Source organism: Ahaetulla prasina, chromosome 1 (assembly GCF_028640845.1).
Source record: "Ahaetulla prasina isolate Xishuangbanna chromosome 1, ASM2864084v1, whole genome shotgun sequence".
NCBI classification, from domain to species: Eukaryota; Metazoa; Chordata; class Lepidosauria; order Squamata; family Colubridae; genus Ahaetulla; species Ahaetulla prasina.
Genome location: NC_080539.1, coordinates 181,109,737 through 181,132,537, shown reverse-complemented (window position 1 = coordinate 181,132,537; position 22,801 = coordinate 181,109,737). Strand labels below are relative to the sequence as shown.

General features: G+C 35.3%; 1 protein-coding gene across 6 annotated transcripts in view; it reads right to left on the bottom strand.

Moving 5' to 3' along the window:
- Window positions 1-22,801, bottom strand: part of RUNX2 (RUNX family transcription factor 2) — a 257,072-nt gene that overhangs the window by 111,376 nt on the left and 122,895 nt on the right. For 3 of the 6 annotated variants that reach the window (XM_058183448.1, XM_058183463.1, XM_058183482.1), the window contains one exon: window positions 9,878-10,051. The exons of the other annotated variants lie outside the window; for them this stretch is intronic. In XM_058183448.1, coding sequence (XP_058039431.1) covers window positions 9,878-10,051 — 174 coding nt within the window. The remainder of the gene's footprint in view (window positions 1-9,877; window positions 10,052-22,801) is intronic. 6 annotated transcript variants of the gene reach the window in all.

The window sequence follows — 22,801 nt, the reverse complement described above, 5'->3', positions numbered from 1 at the left end:
AATAGGCTGGAAAAGAAGTTCCTTATTAACAGTATCAAGCAATGTAGGACTGAAAACAAGAATTTGTTCATCCATGCAAGAGAAATTGCTTTCTGATTCTTCTTGGGGGATATCTGAGCAGCAAACCATTATCATTCCATTTCTATTTCTAGAATAACTATATGTTAATATAATTTTACCACTGTTTTGCAAATAGAGATCCATTTACAATAATTAGCTGGCAGAAGAATTTTTTTCTATTTTTTTGAACCCTGAAATAAGTGCTTGGCTCTATTTCCATGCGCTCAAAAGACCAATTGGGCTTAATATCAGGGGATGTCTTATTTTGAGGAAAACGGGTACTATTAGGGAAATTTATATATTCATAGGAAAACCATTTTTCTCTCCCTCTCTATCTAACATCTTGTAGATTCATTTTTTTCCCTTCCACTATTCAGACATGATTTGCTTGAAGAATTTTAGATGATATAATATAATATGATAGATAGATAGATAGATAGATAGATAGATAGATAGATAGATAGATAGATAAGGTAAGGTAAGGTAAGGTAAGGTAAGGTAAGATAAGATAAGATAAGATAAGATAAGATAAGATAAGATAAGATAAGATAAGATAAGATAAGATAGATAGAGTGAGATTTATTATACTTTGGAAAGGATTATTCTTCATTCTGCATCATACATTGTGAGTGCATTTTTTCAGAAAGCATTGTTTAGGAACCTAAAAGCATTACTCTGAAAATAAAGGAGGCATTTCCTAAATGCAAAAATTTTATTTTGTTTACAATTTTAGGGATGAATGTCCTAACTTTACTTCAATGCTAAGGAGCTGCTAATTAAATTTAGTAAAATATATCAATACTATAAATCATTACCTAGTGCACATTATAAAAGATTTCAGATTGAATTTGGCTGAAAAAAGTTTTGCTTAACAAAAGCAACTTGATTATTAGCAATAGGTTAGAGTAGATATCTAAAGAAAGGTGCAATCTGATTTTTTTTTTACATTCAAATTCCAAAGCAGAGTAGGTAGCATACAAATCCTAATAACAAATAAAATAACATAGACAGACAAGAGCTTAAAATCCAAAACTTTTCTAAATCAAGATTCCAGTAAAGGTTGCCAAGCTCAGGTCCAGCTAAAAATTTACGTGTGGAATTCCAAAACTATGTCCAGCTTTAGAGATGATGTTTGATGATTTCTGAAACTTCCCTGTATATAGCAATAGCAATAGCACTTAGACTTATATATCGCTTTATAGTGCTTTACAGCCCTCTCTAAGTGGTTTAAAGAGTCAGCATATTGCACCCAACAATCTGGGTCCTCATTTTACCCACCTCGGAAGGATGGAAGGCTGAGTCAGCCTTGAGCCTGGTGAGATTTGAACTGCCAAATTGCAGTCAGCAGAAGTAGCCTTCAGTACTGCACCAGTGGTGGATTTCAACATTTTTTACTACTGGTTCTGTGGGTGTGGCTTGGTGGGTGTGGCATGGCTTGGTGGGCATGGCAGGGGAAGGATACTGTAAGATTTCCATTCCCACTCCACTCCAGAGGAAGGTTACTGCAAAAATCCCCATTTCCTCCCGATCAGCTGGGAATTGGGAGGCAGAGAATAGATGGGGGCAGGGCCAGTCAGAATTTTTACTACCAGTTGTCCGAACTACTGAAAATTTCTGCTACTGGTTCTCCAGAACTGGTCAGAACCTGCTGAAACCCACCTCTGTACTGCACTCTAACCACTGTGCCACCAAGGCTCATATATATATATTGGACTTACTATATGCACCTTTCCAAGAAAAACCACATTATATGCTTATGGTATATGTATTTAACTGTCTGCATTAAAGTAGAGCTCTGGGCTAGCAAAGGAAAAGATAAGGTACAAAAACCAATTATGAAAAAATATGGCCTTTTTTCCATTTTAATGTATATTTAAACATTTAAAAGATTTTAGAAAGAAAATGATACAAGCTACAACAGGTAAGACAAGAAACAAATGCTTTCAATGACCAAGGTGCATATTTTGACTGAATTATATAAGTAATTATGTATGAGTGATTCAGAAGAAGGAAGAGAGGCAGTGATAGCAATAGAGGTCTAGGAAAAAGCAAAAGCATTTGCTTCAGAAAACTAGGCCTTGCAGTGATAAACATCTGAGCTGGCCTGAAATTAGGGAGATGAAATAGTTTCAAGTCAAACCTAAGATTTAATTATTCTTATCTCAGTTTCTTAATGTAAAACTCTTACTCCCAGTCATGCACATGGCATTTTTAGCTATTTCTTACACTGAACTGTGCTTCCCAGCCTATTAGAAAACATTTTGAGCAAAATGGTAAACCATTTCACATCATTTTGTGAAACGTAACCAATTGTTTTAAACACGTCAATAGCAAATAAAGCTTTTTTTTAGTCTGTTATGAACAATGAAATATGATTGTAAGTTAAACTTTCTATTATGCCAAGTAAAAATGAAAGTATCTTTTGATTCCTGATCATATATAACTCTTTAGAATTAAAACAAATAGTATTCCTATTAGAATTAAATACAAATGGACAAATTCATGTCATCTACATCTCTCTCTTTCGGTTAATTAACAGAAAAAGTAGCACTTTAATCTCTAAGCGAGATATATAAGTGAGATGGATGGATGGATGGATGGAAGGAAGGAAGGAAGGAAGGAAGGAAGGAAGGAAGGAAGGAAGGAAGGAAGGAAGGAAGGAAGGAATTAGATTAACATGTAAAAGTCTTCCTATCAACCCAAAGTCAAACAATTTTCCTGAAAGCACATAAAGTCTCCCCATCCATAGCTAAACATAATGCTTTAATGATAATGAGGAGGTACAGATAGGCCCAATAAACAGAAAACACAAATAAAAATATCAAGATGTATTTTAAAATATATTCAGTCAGAAGCAGATATAAAGCACACTATATTGCAAAATGCAGCACAGAAAAAAAATGCCAACAGTGAACTAAGTGGAGAGATCAAAAAAAAGGAGGCTTCATATATTTCCTATGGATAGCTATCATGACAAAATCATAATTTACAAAGATTATTTCTTTATAAAAACCTCACTGGTAGACCACTAAACCTAAAAATAAAAGACATAAGAGCAGCTTTTACTGAACCTCAGGGTTACAATGGAAAATAGTTAACAAACTGTTATTTCCATTTTAAAGTACTGTTATAAAGTTTTGTTCCTTTTCCAGATGCCATAGCATGGTCTTTTACACTTCCTTCTCTAGCAATTCTCACATCTAAACAGTTATTAAACAGTTATAAGGAGCATCTCTACCTTGCAGCAGGAAAGGACAGTTACTGGCTATAATACATAAATACAAAATGTTAAAACCCATTAAGAAGTTGAGCTTTGGGAAAGCAGTTAAAAATGATAGGAGTGGCCAAAAAGTCAGGCAAAACTGGGGGAAGGAGCTTACTTAGCCTATAAAACTAAGATCTAGATTGGACAGCAGAGGGAGTGTCATAGCTATCCCTAGGAAAAACACCTTTTTGAACAGGAACCTGCCTAGGTGACATGTTAAGGATTTGTTCTTGGGTCAGCTAAATAGAGCAGTGATCTACTTAGCATACAAATCACACAGTTATCTAACAACCAGCAATTAACAATCTTGAATATGATAAACATCAAGTCTATTAAGTACTCATAAATTTTGACTGATTCAAAAATGTGTACTTAAGAGATTTGATGTCCTTATTTTTATTCATGCTACTCTGTGGGTATTAACTAAGCAACATGAAGATCCTGAATATATTCAAAAAAATAATTATATCTATTAATAGATATAATTAGAATAGTCCAACAGTAGAATAGTCCAACAGGAAGTATACATTTATATGCCACTTTTAGCAAACCCATATTGCAAATTCATAATGACACCTATTAGATTCACAATTATGTTTGTTCATATATTATTTCTTTCAGACATTTTTCTAAAATATAAAATTATTATATGTACAAGTTTTTTCTAATCTGCATATTTTTCATGTGCTGATTGACAAGCTAAGTGTTCAGTGTAAATATGCTATTAGGAAATAAGAGATACCACAGAAATACAATAATGAGTATGCATTGCTGAAGTACATCTGCATGACATGATGCTATTCAGCATAATGTGATCACTTATGACTGCATGTTAAACATGGACTTCTAAGACCATGAAACAATTCGAACTGATAATAAGCATAGTTTCCACCTCAAGGAGCCTGACAAGAGAAAACAAATCCACCAGCAGACTTTGCTGAAAACAAACTTAAAGATTAACTCCAAAAAACAAAATTCAAACTTGTTCTAATCCAAACTTAAAAAGTTAATACAACTAGATTATTACCACAATGATAATAAACTTTCAATTATATTATCTACAATTTCTTCACTGAAATTGCATCATTTCCATTGATCAAAATTATACACTATTAAACTTTTAACTTTCTCCTATCTCAAAAATTTACGATTATATTTTAGAAAGTATCAAATTAAAAACAGATTCTAAAATATTGCAACAATTATCTGTTTAAATATAATAGTATAGAAATTTATAGTTATTGGGGAGGGAATGCAGCAAACACAGATATTTTGAACTAACAAATCTTTTATATATGTTTTAAATTTTATTTGGCTCTATGTTTTTTTAAGAAAAAATATCTTCTTTTTGAATGTTTTATATCTGAATGACAATTTATTATGTATTTAGTTAATTCTGGTAATTTATGCACATGCTGCATACTCTGCATTTTCTTATTATGCCTTAGATTTAAATCAAATAAATTATATGTGTGCACATGTACATGAATGCAAGAAAGAGGCAGCCAGCACCCATTAGAGCAGGGCTGTCAAACTCGCGGCCCATGACCTGGATGCATCACATGGCCTGGATGCGTCACATGCTGGCCCCGCCCCTGCCCAGTTTAGTGAAGGGGAAAAAAGTCCTGATACATCACATGACGCCAACATGACGACATGAATTTGACACCACTCACAAGAGTATATATCTTATATAGAAAATATAAAATGTATAAGGTTCTCAGAGATCATATTATATGAATCCTGAAAAGAAAATTAAATGCAATACTTGGATCAACATCTACTTCTCTGATAAAAATATGCAGTTTGATTTGGGATTAAATAGTACTTATGCTTATAATGAATCAATGATCAATTTTCCTAACATGCCAACAATGCATTTCATAACAAGATCAACCTGTGACTCATTAGTGGTGATTAGTTGACTACTAGGATTTTGAAAAAGCCTCTTGGTTTTGCTTCCTGTCTGAGAACGCAAAAATTTGGGATTTGCCAGGCACTTTTCAAGCCACAATAATTGTCTGCTGGGCTGGATTCAAATTTTGAATGTATGGCAAATATAAATATGCAGGTATAACTGTTGTGAAATCACATGCATCATAATTTTAGCAGTACTATACATAGAATTCAGTCTATTTGTTTTCAGTCGGCCTTCTTCCAAGTTTTAAGATAACTTGTAAACACCTAGCTTTCATTCACAACATAAGATGCCAGGTTTCAGGGTTAATAGTGGAACTTTAATGTCAGTTTAGAAATTTGGGAGACCCTGAGTTCTAGTCCTGTCTTAGGCAAAAGCCACTGGGTGACCTTGGGATAGTCACTTTCTCTCAGCCCAGAAAGAAAGCAATAGCAAACCACTTCTCAAAAGCTTTGCCAAGAAAACTGCAGAGATTTGTCTAGGCAGTCTCCAAGAATCTGATTACTGAATGGAATGGAGGGGGAACCCTACGGAAGCGTTAAGTGGTAAAAGAATGTATTTTGATAATTTGGATTAATTAGCATGGGAAAGTAGTTTTCAAAACTGTATACTTTCAAATAAACGTTTTAACAAATTTGCCGTAATCATTTCAAAATCCAGATGATTCGGAGATATGTTCTGGGGATGTAATATTCAAGTACTACTATTTCCTTCAATACACTAAGCTGTGACCTAAAGTTTTGTGGAAGATCAGTAGAAGTGGGTCAAGTTGTCATTCAGAAAAGATTGCTTAGTTACACATATTTTCATTGAGGAGACTCTCAGGGAATTGCAGATCTTCAGAAAATGGCTGTAAACCATAGTTTCATGATATGCTTTCCATTTATATCATCCATGAGCACTGTACTACCTTTAAAAATTGCATTGAATCATCCCTATGCTAATAAGAAAGGAAGTCCCCCCCCACCCCTCTACTAAACTAAACAGTTGAGAACTTATTATAAAGATAAGAAAGGTATTTTGGTATGATTTGCCCTATCATTACACAGAAGTACTGTAAAACTAGCGTGGGTGCCGTGGAATGTTTTAACCTGACTGCAGATAATTTTATTGAAAGTAGTACTTCTATTATACTACAAAGTGAAGTATTTATTTTCTTTTCTACAAGTAAATCACATTCAGTTCCTAATAGTGCAGTGTATTCAGTCTGCTCATGTTCTTCCTTTCTGATTGCCTCTTCCACTGAATTTTCAGCACTGAAAATTTTAAAATCTCACAAAAAACACAGTCAGAACTAAAATAAAAACTTTGGAGTATAGTGGAAATCATTACTATCCCAGAAAGCCAATGTGTATTTCAACAGAGAATAAGAATTCTTTGCAATACAAATTGCTCTCTTTTGCCAAGTAGCATGACCTCTGTCATCTACTCTGGATGGGATTTATTTACTGCTACTGTTCAGCTAGCCTGAATTGTTAGCCAATTCGCAGAGTTATGTTTTTAATACCAGATAAATAGCTATTGTTTACAAGATTTTAATGTACTGCTGTTGATCTAGAATAAAATAAAATGTAGTATGCTGCCAACCCCAGCCTAGCAAATTTTCTACCAAAATAAAAATAAAAATAATAATGAACAAGATATATTAGTACATTGCAAAACTTGTAAGACATTAACTTTATGATGAAATGAAACAATCATCACTTGAAGCCAAGAAACTTGTTCTCATTTTTAATATAGTGTTATTAAAAAAATAAGCTTAGTAAAAATAAAACCTAAGAATAAACTACATATTCATAGCTAAGCATGTGCAGGTATTTACTAAAAGTTGCAAAATCCCTCATAGAAACCTCTGGAGTTGTCATGGTTTATGAGTTGGCTACAAGATAGGAAAATTCTTAAGACTAAGAATTAATGAGCAATTTTCACCCTGGAGTGATATGCCGTGGTGGCTCAGGCTGTAAGATAGTCTGTTATTAAAACACAGCAGCCTGCAATTACTGCAGGCTCGAATCCCACCAGGCGCAAGGTTGACTCAGCCTTCCATCCTTTATAAGGTAGGTAAAATGAGGACCCAGATTGTTGGGGGGGCAATAAGTTGACTTTGTAAATATACAAATAGAATGAGACTATTGCCTTACACACTGTAAGCCGCCCTGAGTCTTCGGAGAAGAGCGGGATATAAATGTAAATAAATAAAATAAAAAAATAAAATAAAAATAAATAAAATATATGAAGTGGGTTCAACATTAATCAACATTGGAGAGATTCCTTAAAAAATGATCTACATCAATGGCCAAGATTGTAAATAAATCAATAGCATGGTCAAGATTGTCAATGCTAAGCTGCAAATTAAGTATTATTTAATGTAAGCAAATGGAAAATAATGTATATGAATTCTAAAAATTCAAACTTCACACATACATCAGTAGTATAGAAGCTGGTTTGTCAGGAAGGGAATCTTAAAATGAAAACCTCCATGATACATTAGCCTGATTTGTGACTCTGCTAAAAAGGTATATTCCATGTCTGGAGTCCTTAGGATGGGAATTTCTGGAAAATGTGCAGAAAAAAGACTGCCAAAGCAGTGAGGATCTAGAGTAGTTTTTTTTTAAAGTTTACGTGAAAATAGGTAAGAGAAGACTTGATAGAAGATATGAATATAGTATAGAAAATAGGGATAGATTTTTTCTTCCTTTCTCACTGTTAAACCTCAGAGATATCCTCTGTGCTTAGATAAAAGGATATAAACATATATACTTCTTTCCTCAAAACAACACTGTATTGTGGATTGATGGTATGAAATGTGGTAAGGAACAGCAATTTAGAGAGTTTTACCAGGGACTGATGAATATATGGAGAACTGGTCTTTTAATGATGACCAGTTTGGATGACTGTAAACTACCTTTTAGAGCATACTGTTTAAATACCAGTTTCTAAGACGCAAAAGTGGAAGAGGACAACTATCCTCTTATAGCTGCATCTGGTTAGTCACTATGTGACATACAATAGTGGAGTAAAAGCGTTATTGGCCTTATTCAGTAAAATTCTAACATTCTTAAATATAGAAGAAATGCACAGAACAGGCATTTAGCAGCAGAATGCAAGCAACTTTTTAATACTACAACTCTGGAAGCTGGTTAAACTGAAACTTACTCTAGATGATACTGGAATGTTTTTGGTCCAGAGATGTACAGATTCTAGAAGGACCTCAATCTGCTTTAAATGAGGAAGCAATGGGAAGAATCAGGTTCATGATTTAAAGATGCCCCAGTGATGTAGGGTACATACTTGCAGATCACACTGTATACTTGCAAGGGCTACATCATTTTTCATTTTGAATTCTAATCAGAATTCAAGGCATTAATGACGCAAAAGCTTAGAATTCTTTGAAGATCAAAATCTGATGGAGAAGCACTTCTCATTTCAAGAGTGGTTGATGAGTGTATGAGAAAAGATTTTCCAGGTGAAATGTTATCCCGAGAAGATAAATTTACATCTTTTTAATAACTCCTTTTGCCTTTTTATATTTTAATGTATTTTATTGTTGAGTTGTTTTCTACAGAAGAATGTATAAATTGCAACTGCATCATATAAATCTATATCTCTATCTTCTCTATCCATCTACATACAGAGACACACATTCTTAAAAATCAGATGTCCAGGTTATGGCAACCCTAGTTAAAACTTTTGTGCTCACTACAGAATACCATGATGTAGAATTGTAGGAGAATAATGTTGGGAAAACCAGGAATGCAGATTCTACCCCTGACATTCTAAATGAGTGCCCTACAAATAAGTAATATATGAATAGGCTACAGTGAAAGTTGATTTCCTGGGGTCCAAACAGCCCTCAAAATTCTTCAAAGAAAATATGTTTTCCAAACTTCAATTGATTAGATGAGCAAACAAGATGCAAGTTACACAAAAGGTAATTTTTAGATAGTTCTAAAACCTATTTTTCATAAGTAAGCTGTACAGTGGAAATAATTGTATGACTTTGAAAATTATCATTTATCTGCATGTGAATTTTAAACAACTACTTATTAAATTTTTCTCCTTTTTTAATGAACCATCAAATTTTTTAGAATTTCCTTATTTCTGTACATAATATTTTAGACAATGAAATCCATTTTGGCCTGTAAACTGATGAAATGTCTATAACTTTAAGTGCTGGCTGATTCATAATTGTGGTTTATAATTGGGCATTGGAATAATTTTATTTATTAAATTTATATGCCACCTATGTTACTCTCCAAAGTGACTCTCGACATTGTACATTAGATACATGTGTTAAAGTAATATTTGAGGGAAATTACTATGCTATGCAACTTATCTTAAATAAATATACCCCACTGGAATAGTCAAATATATTTTATGAATACATGAACGTTATCCCAAGGAGGAACTTGTTTTTTAGATTTTATTATCATGTCTTTTAATTTTGATTTCAAATCAGAAAGAATAATCTAAAAGGTCCCAGTAATCAATATTACAAAAATAAAAACTATCCCCAGGTAATTTACATTTGTTTATCCTTTTATTTGGCAATATCCTTCTCCAGTTTGAAGCAACAGAAGACCTATAATCAGTGATTACCATGGTCTGTACAAGCCCATGGCTCTGTCTCTTACCTGTAATCTGACTCTGTCCTTGTGGATTAAAAGGGCTTGGTGCAGAGTTCAAGGGGGGCCGTGGGCTCTGAGTCGGGACCCCTACTCTCATACTGGAATGAGGAATGCGCCCTAAATCACTGAGACGCTCTGAGAACAAACTAGGTTTAGAGTCATCAAGCTTCTGTCTGTGCCCTGGAAACAGCAAATCATAAAATAAAAGGGTGGTTAGCATGACAAATACTATTAAAGTGCTTTATTTATTATTGTGAGACCAAAGAAAATTTAGATTCAATCTGCAGCTGGTGCAGGGACCAAAGTATGGACAATTTCACCCACTTAGAGCATTGATACAAGGAAGGCACTTGTATTGCTATCCAGGCATAGAACAAATCCCTGCAGTCTTTATAGCAATTTATATCAGAGCAATACAAATGATTGTTTAAAAGCAGGAATTTTATAATATATAAAGCTTTTCTACAATGATTATATCCTGACTGTGGAGCATCTATAGAAAGCACAGGCTAATAATGAGGCCTCGGAAAAAGATATATGTTATTATAGTCAGAGGCATTTGTGGTGGTGGTGGGCTGTGGGGTCAAAATATCAAGATGGAAACTCTTATCTGCATGATTAAACTCTTGCCCCCTTTTCTATTTGCATATTACATTGCACAGACGTAGGAAAAGGACGAGGCTTTGATTGGATAGTCATGGTTGTCATCTTGACTTTTTAAAATCTCATCTGTGGATTGTCCTCAATACAGTTGTTAGTCTCCATATGACCTCTCAGTCTCATTTCGACTTTTAGTTTTCTGCTATTCATTCTCATTTTTTCTGTTTCTATGTTCACGTAAATAAATCAGTCACTGACTGTTCAAAATTAAGTTAATGGGAGAGTTCTTCCAAATTACTGTGTGTAAGACTCCAGGTTTATCTCTTTTATCCATTACTACATAGCGAGATACATTTAATATTTCCCTCTTATCATTAAGTGTTAAATTTGTATCCTATAACTATCATTAAGTGTTGTAAGTGTTGTACCTTGATGAAGGTGTCTTTTCTTTTATGTACACTGAGAGCATATGCACCTAGACAAATTCCTTGTGTGTCCAATCACACTTGGCCAATAAAAAAATTCTATTCCATTCCATTCCATTCCATTGCATTCCATTCTATTCTATTCTTAGAAATCATTGGCCTCACCACCTGTACTGAGGTTTCCCATAGGGTAAACCGAGCTGAGCAAATGCAGTTGATTCATTTCAACCAGGATATTTTCTATTCTCCCTGGATGTGTTAAAATAACATTTTAGCTTTTATTCTTGTTTTGGAATAGTTGTTAAACACCATAGTAATATATCAGATTTAAGAAGTGTCAAATCAGATGTTCAACAAATCAGATGTTATCATTTATCCTCAACTGGTGCAGGTATTCTTCTATTAAGGATTACTGCCAATTAGGAACCAAGAATGTTACATTCTTACTCAACTCTGAGTTGCAACCTCTTCCCATTTTTTTTCTTTCTGACAGAAATCCAACCGTTTGTAAATATTCATCATATTTAATTGTAACTGGGTTTTGGGGTGGGAATGAGGAAGTTTGCCTCTTCAGTTTGTTTTTAAATTGTATTTTGGCAGACATCAGGTTGTTCTTTGTGCTCCTCAATAAAAAAAGCTTATTTTGCTGCATTTTTATTTGCACTTGCTACTTGAAATCACTTTTAGCAAAAGACTTCACTGAACCAAAGGTCTACCAGGTTCTCAATAGCCTTGATTCTCCACACATGTACCTGAACAAAGAATGGTTTTACTATAGAGCTTTTAATTTTATTTCCTGAATTATCAATTAAGCAATCCTGCAAAAACAGCTAGTCCTTGATTACCAACTGCTTGTTCAGCAATGGTTCAAGTCATGACAATACTGAAAAAAAGAGATTGACGACAAGTTCTTGAATTTGTGGCCATTGAAGCATTCCCACAATCACATGATTGCAATTCGGGCACTTGGCAACCAGCACACATTTATGATGGACGCATCATTCTGATGTCACATAAAAACCATTTGAGACCTTCACAGCCAGCAGTCAATGAGGAAACTGATAGGAAGTCACAAGTTGCAGTCACATAACATTGTGCTTAATGGCTGTGGATGATTTGTTTCATGACCACAATCAGTATTAATATTTGAGTCCGGACAAGCAATTGGATTGCTTAGCAAAGGAGTTGCCAGTCACAATTATGGTCAGTAAGTGTGTATCTATACTATAATATTAGCAACAGTTTCTAACCAAATTGCTAGTGCTACTTGTATGAAAAATTATTAATTTTAAAATACTTTTTAAAAATGCATTACCAATAAGAAAACTACTATAAATCAATTTACGAATGCAATCAAGCATGAGTAATGCTTACTATAATTTTCTGCAACTGCAAGCACTTCTGTTAGGTGATACCTTGCTAAGAAACAAGATAACAATATAATAAGCACCAAAGATGGAGAATGTCTAGTTCAACAAACTTCTCTCTTTTTTTGCAATTGTTGAATAGCCCTAGAATATACTGCCTGGAATTTAATTAACTAAACATTGTTCAAATACAAATGTCTATCCTATGCAAAAGTGTTAATACCACTTTATAATGCCTTGGTAAGGCCACACTTGGAATATTGCATTCAGTTTTGGTCACCACATTGTAAAAAAGATGTTGAGACTCGAGAAAGAGTGCAGAGAAGAGCAACAAAGATAATTAGGGGACTGGAGGCTAAAACATATAAAGAACTGTTGCTGGAATTGGGTATATTTAGTTTAGTGAAAAGAAGAACTAGGGGAGACATGATAGCAGTGTTCCGATATCTAAGGGATTGCCACAAAGAAAAGGGAGTCAAGCTATTCTCCAAAGCACCTGAGGGCAGGACAAGAAGCAATGAATGGAAACTAATGAAGGAGAGAAGCAATCTAGAACTATGGAGAAATTTCCTGACAGAACAATTAATCAGTGGCATAACTTGCCTCCAGAAGTTGTGAATGCTCCAACACTGGAGGTTTTTAAGAAGATATTGGACAACCATTTGTCTGAAATGGTATAGGGTTGCCTGCCTGAGCAGGGGATTGTATTAGAAGTTTTCCAAGGTCCCTTCCAACTCTGTTATTCTAATTCTAATTCAAAAGAACAAAAATCTGATTTAGCTTCTCAGCAATCTTCCTGTCCCATTGCAACATATGATTTTGTGGACTAAACACAGAACAGATTATGAAATATTCTACTGGAAGTTTTTGGAAAATAATTTATAAAAGATAGAAGGACATAAATAAGTATGACCATTTTGAAGCCATAATGCTCTTGCTATAGGAGCACAATATATGGCAAAAGTACTGATCTGTGCAATTTGTACAAGTGTTGGCTTTTTTCTTGGGGCTACTACCTTTATCATGAAATGTGGATACCAAAATCCATAATAAATATACTGATGCCCACAATTAGCTATATCTTCTGAATTGCATTGACTCAATATTAAAACTATTGTTTACAGTTTATTCTATGTGAGATAATATAGTTTCAGAGTATCAGTTGCTTATATTAAGAGATAGTATCGTATCAAACAGTTTTAGGAAACATTTTCATGCAGAAAAATTAAGGTAAGCAATTAATACAGGTTGGTATTAGAAGAGACCTTCCAAATAAATAAAAATAACTTATTTCCCCCTGAAATTCCCCCTGAATATAGAGAGTCCTCAACTTCTGACTTGTCACTTACTGTAACTGTTTGAAATTATGTCAGATTTTAAAAAAAAAGTTACTTAAGAACTATCCTTGAAGTTTTGACTGCCACATTACCCTCATAGCTATGACATTGCATTTCAGGCATTTGGCAATTGGCTTCCATTTACAACCAATTCAAGCCACCCAGAGTTATGTGATTGCATTTTGTGATTTTTTTTTATTATTATTATTATTATTATTATTATTATTATTATTATTATTATTATTATTATTATTATTATGCCTTTTTCAAGGAAAAAAATGCATTGGATAAGTTGCATTCTGACTTATGATCATATGATTCCTTAATGATTATCGCAAAAATGGTCTTTAAATCAAGCCCAGTCATGCATATGACTAAACTCCAGGCTCGGTTCTGGTCGTTACGTCAAGGACTACCTATATATAATGATTTATAATGCTATTCTAAAAACTAAGTAGAGCAAATGGTGAAAAGGTAGAATTATATAGTTAGTGGAGCATTAATGAAATAATAGTTTGATTAATTTGATTAATTTAATCTGAAACCTAATTTAATTATGTTACATATCTTATATCAATTCAATGATTATTGCTCTTTCTCTATAAAGCTGGGCCAGTCTCTCTCAGTCCAACTCTCCTCACAGAGCTGTTGTTATGGGGAAAAGAAAAGGAGGAAGGAGTATTAGCTATGTTTGTTGCCTCGAGTTTTTTACAAAAGCAATTAAAATGGGGCTAAAGTAAATAATAACTTTTATTTGCAATTATAATCTCTTCAATTTAAAGATGTAATTAAATAAAATGCTAATTAATATTAAATGCATTAATATAATTTATATTATAAAATTACATTCTATTGTTTATCTGTCTCTCTTGTACAACAGAATAAATCAATAGTAAAGCAATGTTAAGAATGTAGAATTGTACATTTTTCTCAAATAGACAGATAATAATAATTTAAAAAGAACATTTTTAAAAGATAGCCTGTAAAGTGGCAGGCAAGGAGGAAAACACAATTAAACTAGGATTATATTAGGACAATGACACCCACAAAGCTAGAGGGGAGGGGTTTTTTTGCATGGGATAATGTCTTCCTGTATAATACACATGCTAAACACATGGTTCAAATCTAATTTAGCAACAGTTAAAGGAACAGACCAAAAGATGCAATGGCAGAGTAAGCTTGCTGAGCTACTATTCTCTAAGTGTAAAAAGCTGCACAGTGTGATGCAGACAAGACTTAGGATAAATTTTATTAAAAAAACTTTGGAGGTGATAGATTCATAATGGGGTAAGCAATTAGAATTTACATCAGAAGATATAAATGTTTTATTTCAAAAAGCTTTATGGATTCCTCACAATTTTGTCAACAGGAGACAGAGTAGTCTGCACTTCTAGAAAATAGGAATTTATCATAAATCGTATGGATTCTTTCAGGTGTCTACAGAATGTTTCACCCATTATTTGGGATTTACATGGCTAGAAATATTCCCATAGTTTTATGTCTTCAGTATTTGTTTATTTTATTATTTAATACATTTATATATCACCCATTACATTATGGCAGTGACTCTGAGCAACTTACAAAATGATAAAAAAGTTAATGCAAAATAATTAGAATTAGGAAAAATTAAGTAAAACAAAGACTAAAAACCAAGAGAGCAGGAGACAGGGGTGAGGTTCTTTGCTCAGCCAGGGGTGTGAAACTGGCGGCCTGCAGGCCAGATGCATCAGACGCAGGCCACTCCCATCCCAGCTCCATGAATGGGGAAAACATTGTGAATCCTCATGTGACAGCAACATGACACCGCAAGTTTGACACCTATGCTCTAGCCCAGGGGTCTGCAAACTTGGCTCCTTTAAGACTTGTGGACTTCAACTCCCAGAGTTCCTTAGCCAGATTTGCTGGCTGAGGAACTCTGGGAGTTGAAGTCCATAAGTCTTAAAGGAGCCAAGTTTGCAGACCCCTGCTCTAGCCTGTCAGCCAGCCCCAACATAGAATGTCCCATCAGCATATTAGGACGTTATATATTATTATATTAGATTATTACATTCGGTATAGGATTCAAGCTTTTCCACATAACATTTTGTAGAAATCCCAAATGTTTTTATAGACAACTGTAGTATATCCCTCATTCCATTTGTTACACATAGTGAAGATTTTTTTTTGCAGTTGTTTTTTGCAATTGTAAGTTCTTTAAAACTTAAATGTGTCCAGCATTGCTATGCGTAACTGAAAATTCTGTGGTGCTGGCTGTTTTAGATTTTGCAAGAGTGAAGAACTTCAAGATGTAAGACTAAGACATAGGCAGTTTGCTTAACTACAGAAATCTATTTCTATCTGCTTCTCAAATGAGGAATTACATGTAGTGGCAAGGAAATCACACAAATGTAAGGAAAAGGAATGCAAGAACACTGGAGTTGTAAATTATTTATACAGAACAATAAATAAATGTTCCAAAGGATAGTGTTCTTATTTTCCAAAAGAATTTCCTAGAGAGGGACCTGATAGGTGATCCTATTGGCTGATCATTTCTGCTTCTGACTTCCATTGTCTCCTTGAAAAATTTGCAATCAGTTCTTGTCACCCAACTGCGATATAATCAAGCAATAAGGAGGGGAAATCCATCCTTCCTTCATCCAATTTGCATGATCTATTGCAGGGGTGTTAAACTCAATTTCATTGAAGGCCACACCAGGGTTGTGTTTGACCTGGGAGCGGCAGCTGGGCTGGGTGTGGTCAAGGTGGGTGTGGCCAGCTCAACATCACTCATGTTGGGGGCACCTGTGGTGGCCCGAGAGCTCTACCAGTGAAAATGGGCTTTCTGAGTTCCATTTTTGGCTGCAACGGCCACCTGCAACCCACTACCAGTGAAAATGGAGTTCGGGAGGACCATGTGCAGCCTTCATGAGCTCTGTTTTTACTGGCAGAGGCACCATGGGCTGGTCCTTTGCTGTTTCCAGGGCGGCCCCATGGGCCAAATCCGGCCCCAGGGCGTTGAGTTTGACACCCCTGATCTATTGGGTTATGCAGGGAAGCCAAGCCTGATTCTGTTTTCTGAACAAAATAAAAAGGTCCATACAAAATGGTCTTCTGAACAATTAAGAAGAAAATTACTTCGTGTAACTGATGGAAAAGGAACAGCAATCTTATACACATGCCCCATTAGATTTGGGTGACATTTTAGAATATATGTGTGTCTGAGTGTCTGTTATAAATGCACTTGTCCTACACACATACAGACACACACATAGATACACACACAAAAACAGTAGGATAAGTGATACATTTATAACACATATTAAGATATATTGTCGTAACACATATTATGTCTAATAACACATATTAAGAATAATCTACAACGAACTTATTCCTGAGTAAGTCACAAGATCAAACTACTTATTATAACTTATTTTTAAAGGATTCTGCCCACTGTGTAAAAAAAGTAAGTAAGAATGAAGCCTGGATTCTTTGCAACAGTGGCTCTGTTTCAATGGAGTGAACTTATTTCTGTTGCATCACTGCAGGGCAATTTATCTTTTAATTTAAATTTCAGGCAATATGTTGATAGAATTCAGCTCCAAAACAACCATCTAGCCTTATTCTGAAAGGGGAAATAAGAGTGTCATAAATCATCTACAAAGAGTAAATTAGTGCTTCTACAAAGGATTTCAGAAAGAAGTCAGGAAAAAACCCAACTCCGCACTAAAAATTTCTATATTAATATAAATGTTTAATTGTGGAAAATAAGTGCTGCTCTCTTGGTTGGCTTTCATATTCAACCCCCCAGCTGAGTTGTACAATTCAAGGTTGTTTTTATTTTAAAAGCAACAAAACTTAGCCAAACCATTTTTATCCCAGAAAACGGAAATCTTGGAGTCCTTCCAGTCTGTTGGGTAGACATAATTATGAGGAGAAATATATAATCTACCCAAGAGACATAATTACATAATTAAGCCCTAAGCTCTACACAAGAAAAGTTCTTATAATTCTCCAAACAAGGTGCTATACAGACTTCATAACTGTTACTCACATGCTGAAATGAGAGCAAGGCCGCTTATTTTTTAAAATAGCTTTAGGCATTTTTTTGAATAAGAAATGGAATCATTCTAGTAGCAGAGGTAAGAGACCTTTGTTTTTATTTTTTTAAAAACACAGGTAAAGAAAAGTGGGAATGCAAGAAAAACAAAGCTGCTATTTCTAGTTCAGGAACCTCTATTTTTTTGTCCCATTGCCTGTCACCACTTTAAGCCTTCCAGCACAAGCTAGCTAATTTCCAAAATTCACAGTTTTCTCTTCCCTATGATGATAGCTTTTTAGAACATTGCCCATAGTAGTTTCCTGGATCACGTGACAGGCCCAGTCTTTATAAGCATTGCTTCCGCGGTGTTCTTGGTTTTGGTTGTCAAGTTGGATTTTAACAGGGTGAACAAACTGGAATGACACGGAAGGGTTCTCCATTAGCAGAAGAAGAGATTAGAATTCAGCCTGTTCTAGATGTGGTTGTATTCTCCTAAAACAACAAGCAAGTAAGTATGGAAGTTTCCTTGAACTTCAATCTGTCTCTAACTCCTCAAGGAGCAGCACAGAGCTGGGTTGCACAATAATGCCTATTACATAAACTATGTCTGTTCCTGATCCAGTTGGATCTGCCAATTACCCATGCCTTGTTGAAATAATGGAAGATTGATTGACTGCCACAATGAACTCACTGTGAAGTTGCCCTGAAGAGAGTCTGGAAGCTTCAGTGGTGCAAAATAGAGCAACTGCTAGCAAGTGCATAATATTGGACCATGCAGAAAAATGCTCAGTGGTTGCCAACTGTTTTCTAGGCACAATCTAATACAGTATTCAAAACACAAAATGCCTTCAGGCCTAACTGTTTGAAGGACCATATTTCTCATGTTGAACTTGCCATGATAGTAAGATCAGCTGGAAAGTTCTACTTAAATATGTCTGTTATAGAAGCCAACTTAATGACGTGGGAAGTTGCTTTCTCTTGCATTGTTCCCATGAACACATTCTGTTTGGAACCACTTTCTCTGCGTTTTAAAAGAAGTTTTACATCATTAACTAGAGTTACTGTATGTTTTCTCTTTTGTTTTCTTCTTTTGTATTGATTTATACCATAGCTGTTTTCATCCCTCTGCATAGAACAAAAGCAGAATATATACTGTATAAAATAAATAATATAATAACTGTGTCATGACTTTCAATCCAGCTACAACTACAGTTTTACAGTTAGCAAGGCTTCCTACTGTTCACATTGTCTGATATTAGAGGCAGATGGTAGAAATAGCACTCATAATTATTTGCACCTGTGAAGTTGCTAGAATAACGATGTTAACCTGTAGGTTAGATACACAGAATATGCTGTTTAGTACTTCTACTTCCAACCCATTAAATCAATCTATGTCGAGTTTGGCATATTGCAAGCCTAAGGGATCTAGTAATTAAATCTGACAGGTGAAAAAGTACCTAAGGAGAAGCAGCAATGGAAAGATAAAGGAAATATTGTTTGGTGAAAATCTTTCACCAGTTAGATACCAAAGTCTCCTCCTCTTTCTTCACAGTAACTATTTTGCCTTTTTTGTTTGGGCAATCTTTAGGTAAGTTACTCCCCTTCTGTGCGGATGTATTCCTGGACCAACCCTATGTGTCTTCCCTAATTCACTAACCTTTGTAAAACGTTTTCCACTATGTTCAAGAGTTGGAGGCCTACTAAAGGCAGGTACTTCTGGTGATGTTGGGAGCCAGTTTACTGTGCTATCCTCAGTTTATGGTGGACCTGTCTGCAATATTTTTTCTACTGCTTCTGGAAGACTACAAAAAGCCACCAAATAAGGCCTTTGAGATGGAACAATGGAAGAAAGGAACAGATTTAACATGTGTAAGTGTATCACCATTTGTCACTTATTTAATCATGTCCAATCATTTCCTGAAAACCTCCAGCGATGAAGCATCCACAATTCCAAGAGGAATTGTTCTTACTGTCAGGCAATTTCTTCTTAGTTTCAGGTTGGATCTCTCTTTAACAAGTTTCCATCCAATGCTTCTTATTCTTCCCTCAGGTGCCTTGGAGAGTAACTCAACCCCCTCTTCTCTATCAGCCCCTCAAATATTGGAAGACAGGCATCATGTCACTCCTAATCTTTTCTCTTCATGAGGCTAGATATACCTACTTTCCCTAACTGTTCATGATACAATTTAGCTTCAAGATGCCCTTATCACCTGTGTTGCTCTTTCTAGGTCTCAGCATCTTTTTTGTATCATGATGACCATAACTGGATGCAGTATTCCAAATGTGGCCTTACTAATGCAGTGTAAAGCAGTGCTATCACGTCTTGTAATCTTCATGCTATCCCTTTATTGAGGCAGCCTAGACTCTGTTGGCTTTTTTTGGCAGCTGCAACACACTGATGACTCATACTTAGGATACCTAGATTCCTCTCATAGTTATTATTGTGAAGGTTTTGAAGAGTACTGGGCCCTAGACAACCTTGAATACCTCAGTGCATGCTTCTCTCCATGTAGATGTAGTTCCATTAAGGACTACATGCTGAGTACAATTGGTCAGCCAATTACGAATCCACCTGGTGGTGGTAGTGTTTATCCAACATTGCACCAAGAAGTAGGCTATGGTCTACTCTGTCAAATGGTTAACTGAAGTTCAAGTAAAGTATATCCACAGCATTTCCTTAATCCATTAATTTAGACATTTCATCAAAAAGGACAAAAAGGTTTATCTGGCATGTTCTGTTTTTAATAAACACATCCTGGCTTCTATTAATCACCTTGTTCATTTCTAGGTGCTCACAAATCTGCTGCTTTATTATTTTTTCTAGGATTTTGATGTCAAGCTGATTGGTCTGTAGTTTTACTACAGGTTCTACAGGTTACGGTTCTTCTTTTTCCCTTTTTTGAGAATTGGAACCACGTCAGCTCTTTTCCTCTGGCAATTCCCCTGTGCTCCAGGACTCTGAAAGATTCTATTCAGTGATTCGAAGATCACACGTGCCAACTCCTTCAGTATCCTGGGAGGTCAACCATCTGGTCCCCGTTGATTTTGTTTTTGTTTGTTTTTGTTTTGTTTTGTTTACATTTATACCCCGCCCTTCTCCGAAGACTCAGGGCGGCTTACAGTGTATAAGGCAATAGTCTCATTCTATTTGTATATTTTTACAAAGTCAACTTATTGCCCCCCCAACAATCTGGGTCCTTTGAACTCATCTAAAGTGAAAAGGTGCTTTCTTACTAACTTCCTTCCTATTTCAACCTGCTTTCCTATTCTGTCTCCCACAGTGTTGTTTTTGAGAAGTTGGATTATTTTTTCCTTTTGCGTAAAAACAGATACAAAGAAGGAATTAAACAGTTCCATTTTCTCCCTGCTGCTCTTCACCTTCTTACCATCTTTTCCCATTAATGGATCTATCATTTCTTTGACTTTCTTCTTATTCCTTACATATTGAAAGAATTATTTTTGTTATTTTTGGCATTCGTTGCAAGTCTTTGTTCATTCTGAGCCTTTGCTTTCCTGACTCCATCCTTGCAGATTCAGGTTATTTGCTGGTATTCTGTTTTGGTTATGTGTCCCTCTTTCCATTTTTTTTATACTTGTGCTTTTTCTCCTTCAGTTTGTCAGAGAGCCCTTTATGCAACCATACTGGTCTCCTCTGGAGTCTATTATTTTTCTTTCTCTGTGATATTGTGTTTGGGCTTGAGTAATCTCATTTTTCAGAGTTTCCCAAGCATCTTGATTTGTTTTTCACATATATAGCAAAGTGAAGCCATGATCTACACATACTGTGCTGTAAATGAGAACCTATAGAAGTGCAGGCCCCCTATGAATGTCCTTCCTCTCAAAGGAGAAAGTTGGTTGGTTGTAAGCGACAGGATTTTTTTCAGTTGAGAGTTTTCAACCTACCTTTTTAATTAAAGCAGACTAGATATTTATGAAGGGGAGGATCAACAAGATCTCAACACCTGAGAGGAATGAGTTTAGAGCCATGATTTCTTTTCACATTGATAGGGCTGCTTCAGCCCACATAAGAAAATGCCAGATTACCATGGTGATGACTATTGTTAGAAGGCAAATAATTTTTTAAGTAATCTGTCCTGTAATCCCATGTCTCTGGCATAATGCCTTTGATTTGCAGATGTCTAAGCAGACTTATTCTGACTTGATAAACCTATCAGGTTCACAAAGTTAGAGAATGAGAGACTTCCTCTCAAAAAGATACTCCTGCAGCCTGGCCCAACTCCATTAAAGATCTGGCAGGGGGAGGGGAAGTGTCCCTATCTAGAAGAGGGAGGGAGGGGTATAGGGAAGGGGAGGAAAATCTCTTGCTTGAACTGGAATGCTTCCAAATCCTGGCAGAACAAGACGCTTTTCTTAACGCTTGCGAAACCTGATAACTTTGAAGGAATGAAGAGAGAGAGAAGTATAAACACAACCATTATAATAGCTTTAAAGTGCTTATTTTTAATCTAGTCTGAGATCCCTCCAATTGTATGCTGCTTTGGAACCATTTTGCTTGTCAAACATCAATAAAGTGTTTTTTAATTTATTTCCAAAACCAAGGCTGAACATGATGGTTAAAGTGGAGCTCAGGCATAGAAGAAACAACAGTTAAGCAATAAGGAATAGATAGATATGTGTTTATGTACTGCATCTTTCAACAAGCAGCCTTCTTGAATTAAAAGACCATTGTGCTTGTACCCATGAAACAGGTTTTAAGAAGATTACTTAAGCTCTCTTAAACAAGGTTGAAAGAATACACTAATCACTAATAAAATTCATCTGGCTAAATAAAGTTGGAAACAAAAAGATGCCCTTTTCGATGTACTTTGCTGTGTGTTGAAATAATATGCTTCTTGTGAAAAAAAAAATCCTGTCCTTTTTCGTAGAGATATATCTGAAAGTTCCTTCAGTAATCAGGGTCTCTAGAGCAGAACAGCAGCTCATCCATATAATCATGTAGGTTAATGCTCTTGCACAATCTACTACAGGTTTTATAGACACATAATTGCCGTATCCACCCAAGTGTAATAAATGGAGTCTACTATGTTAATCCCTGCATTCCTATTGTTTGTAAATACCAAATGAGGGAGAGACTCATGGCCTAAGAACCCTTCCTTCCTTTCCAAGGAGTTCAGTTACTGAGACACAGAGCTGTAAAGCCCATACATTCCAATGATATTCCA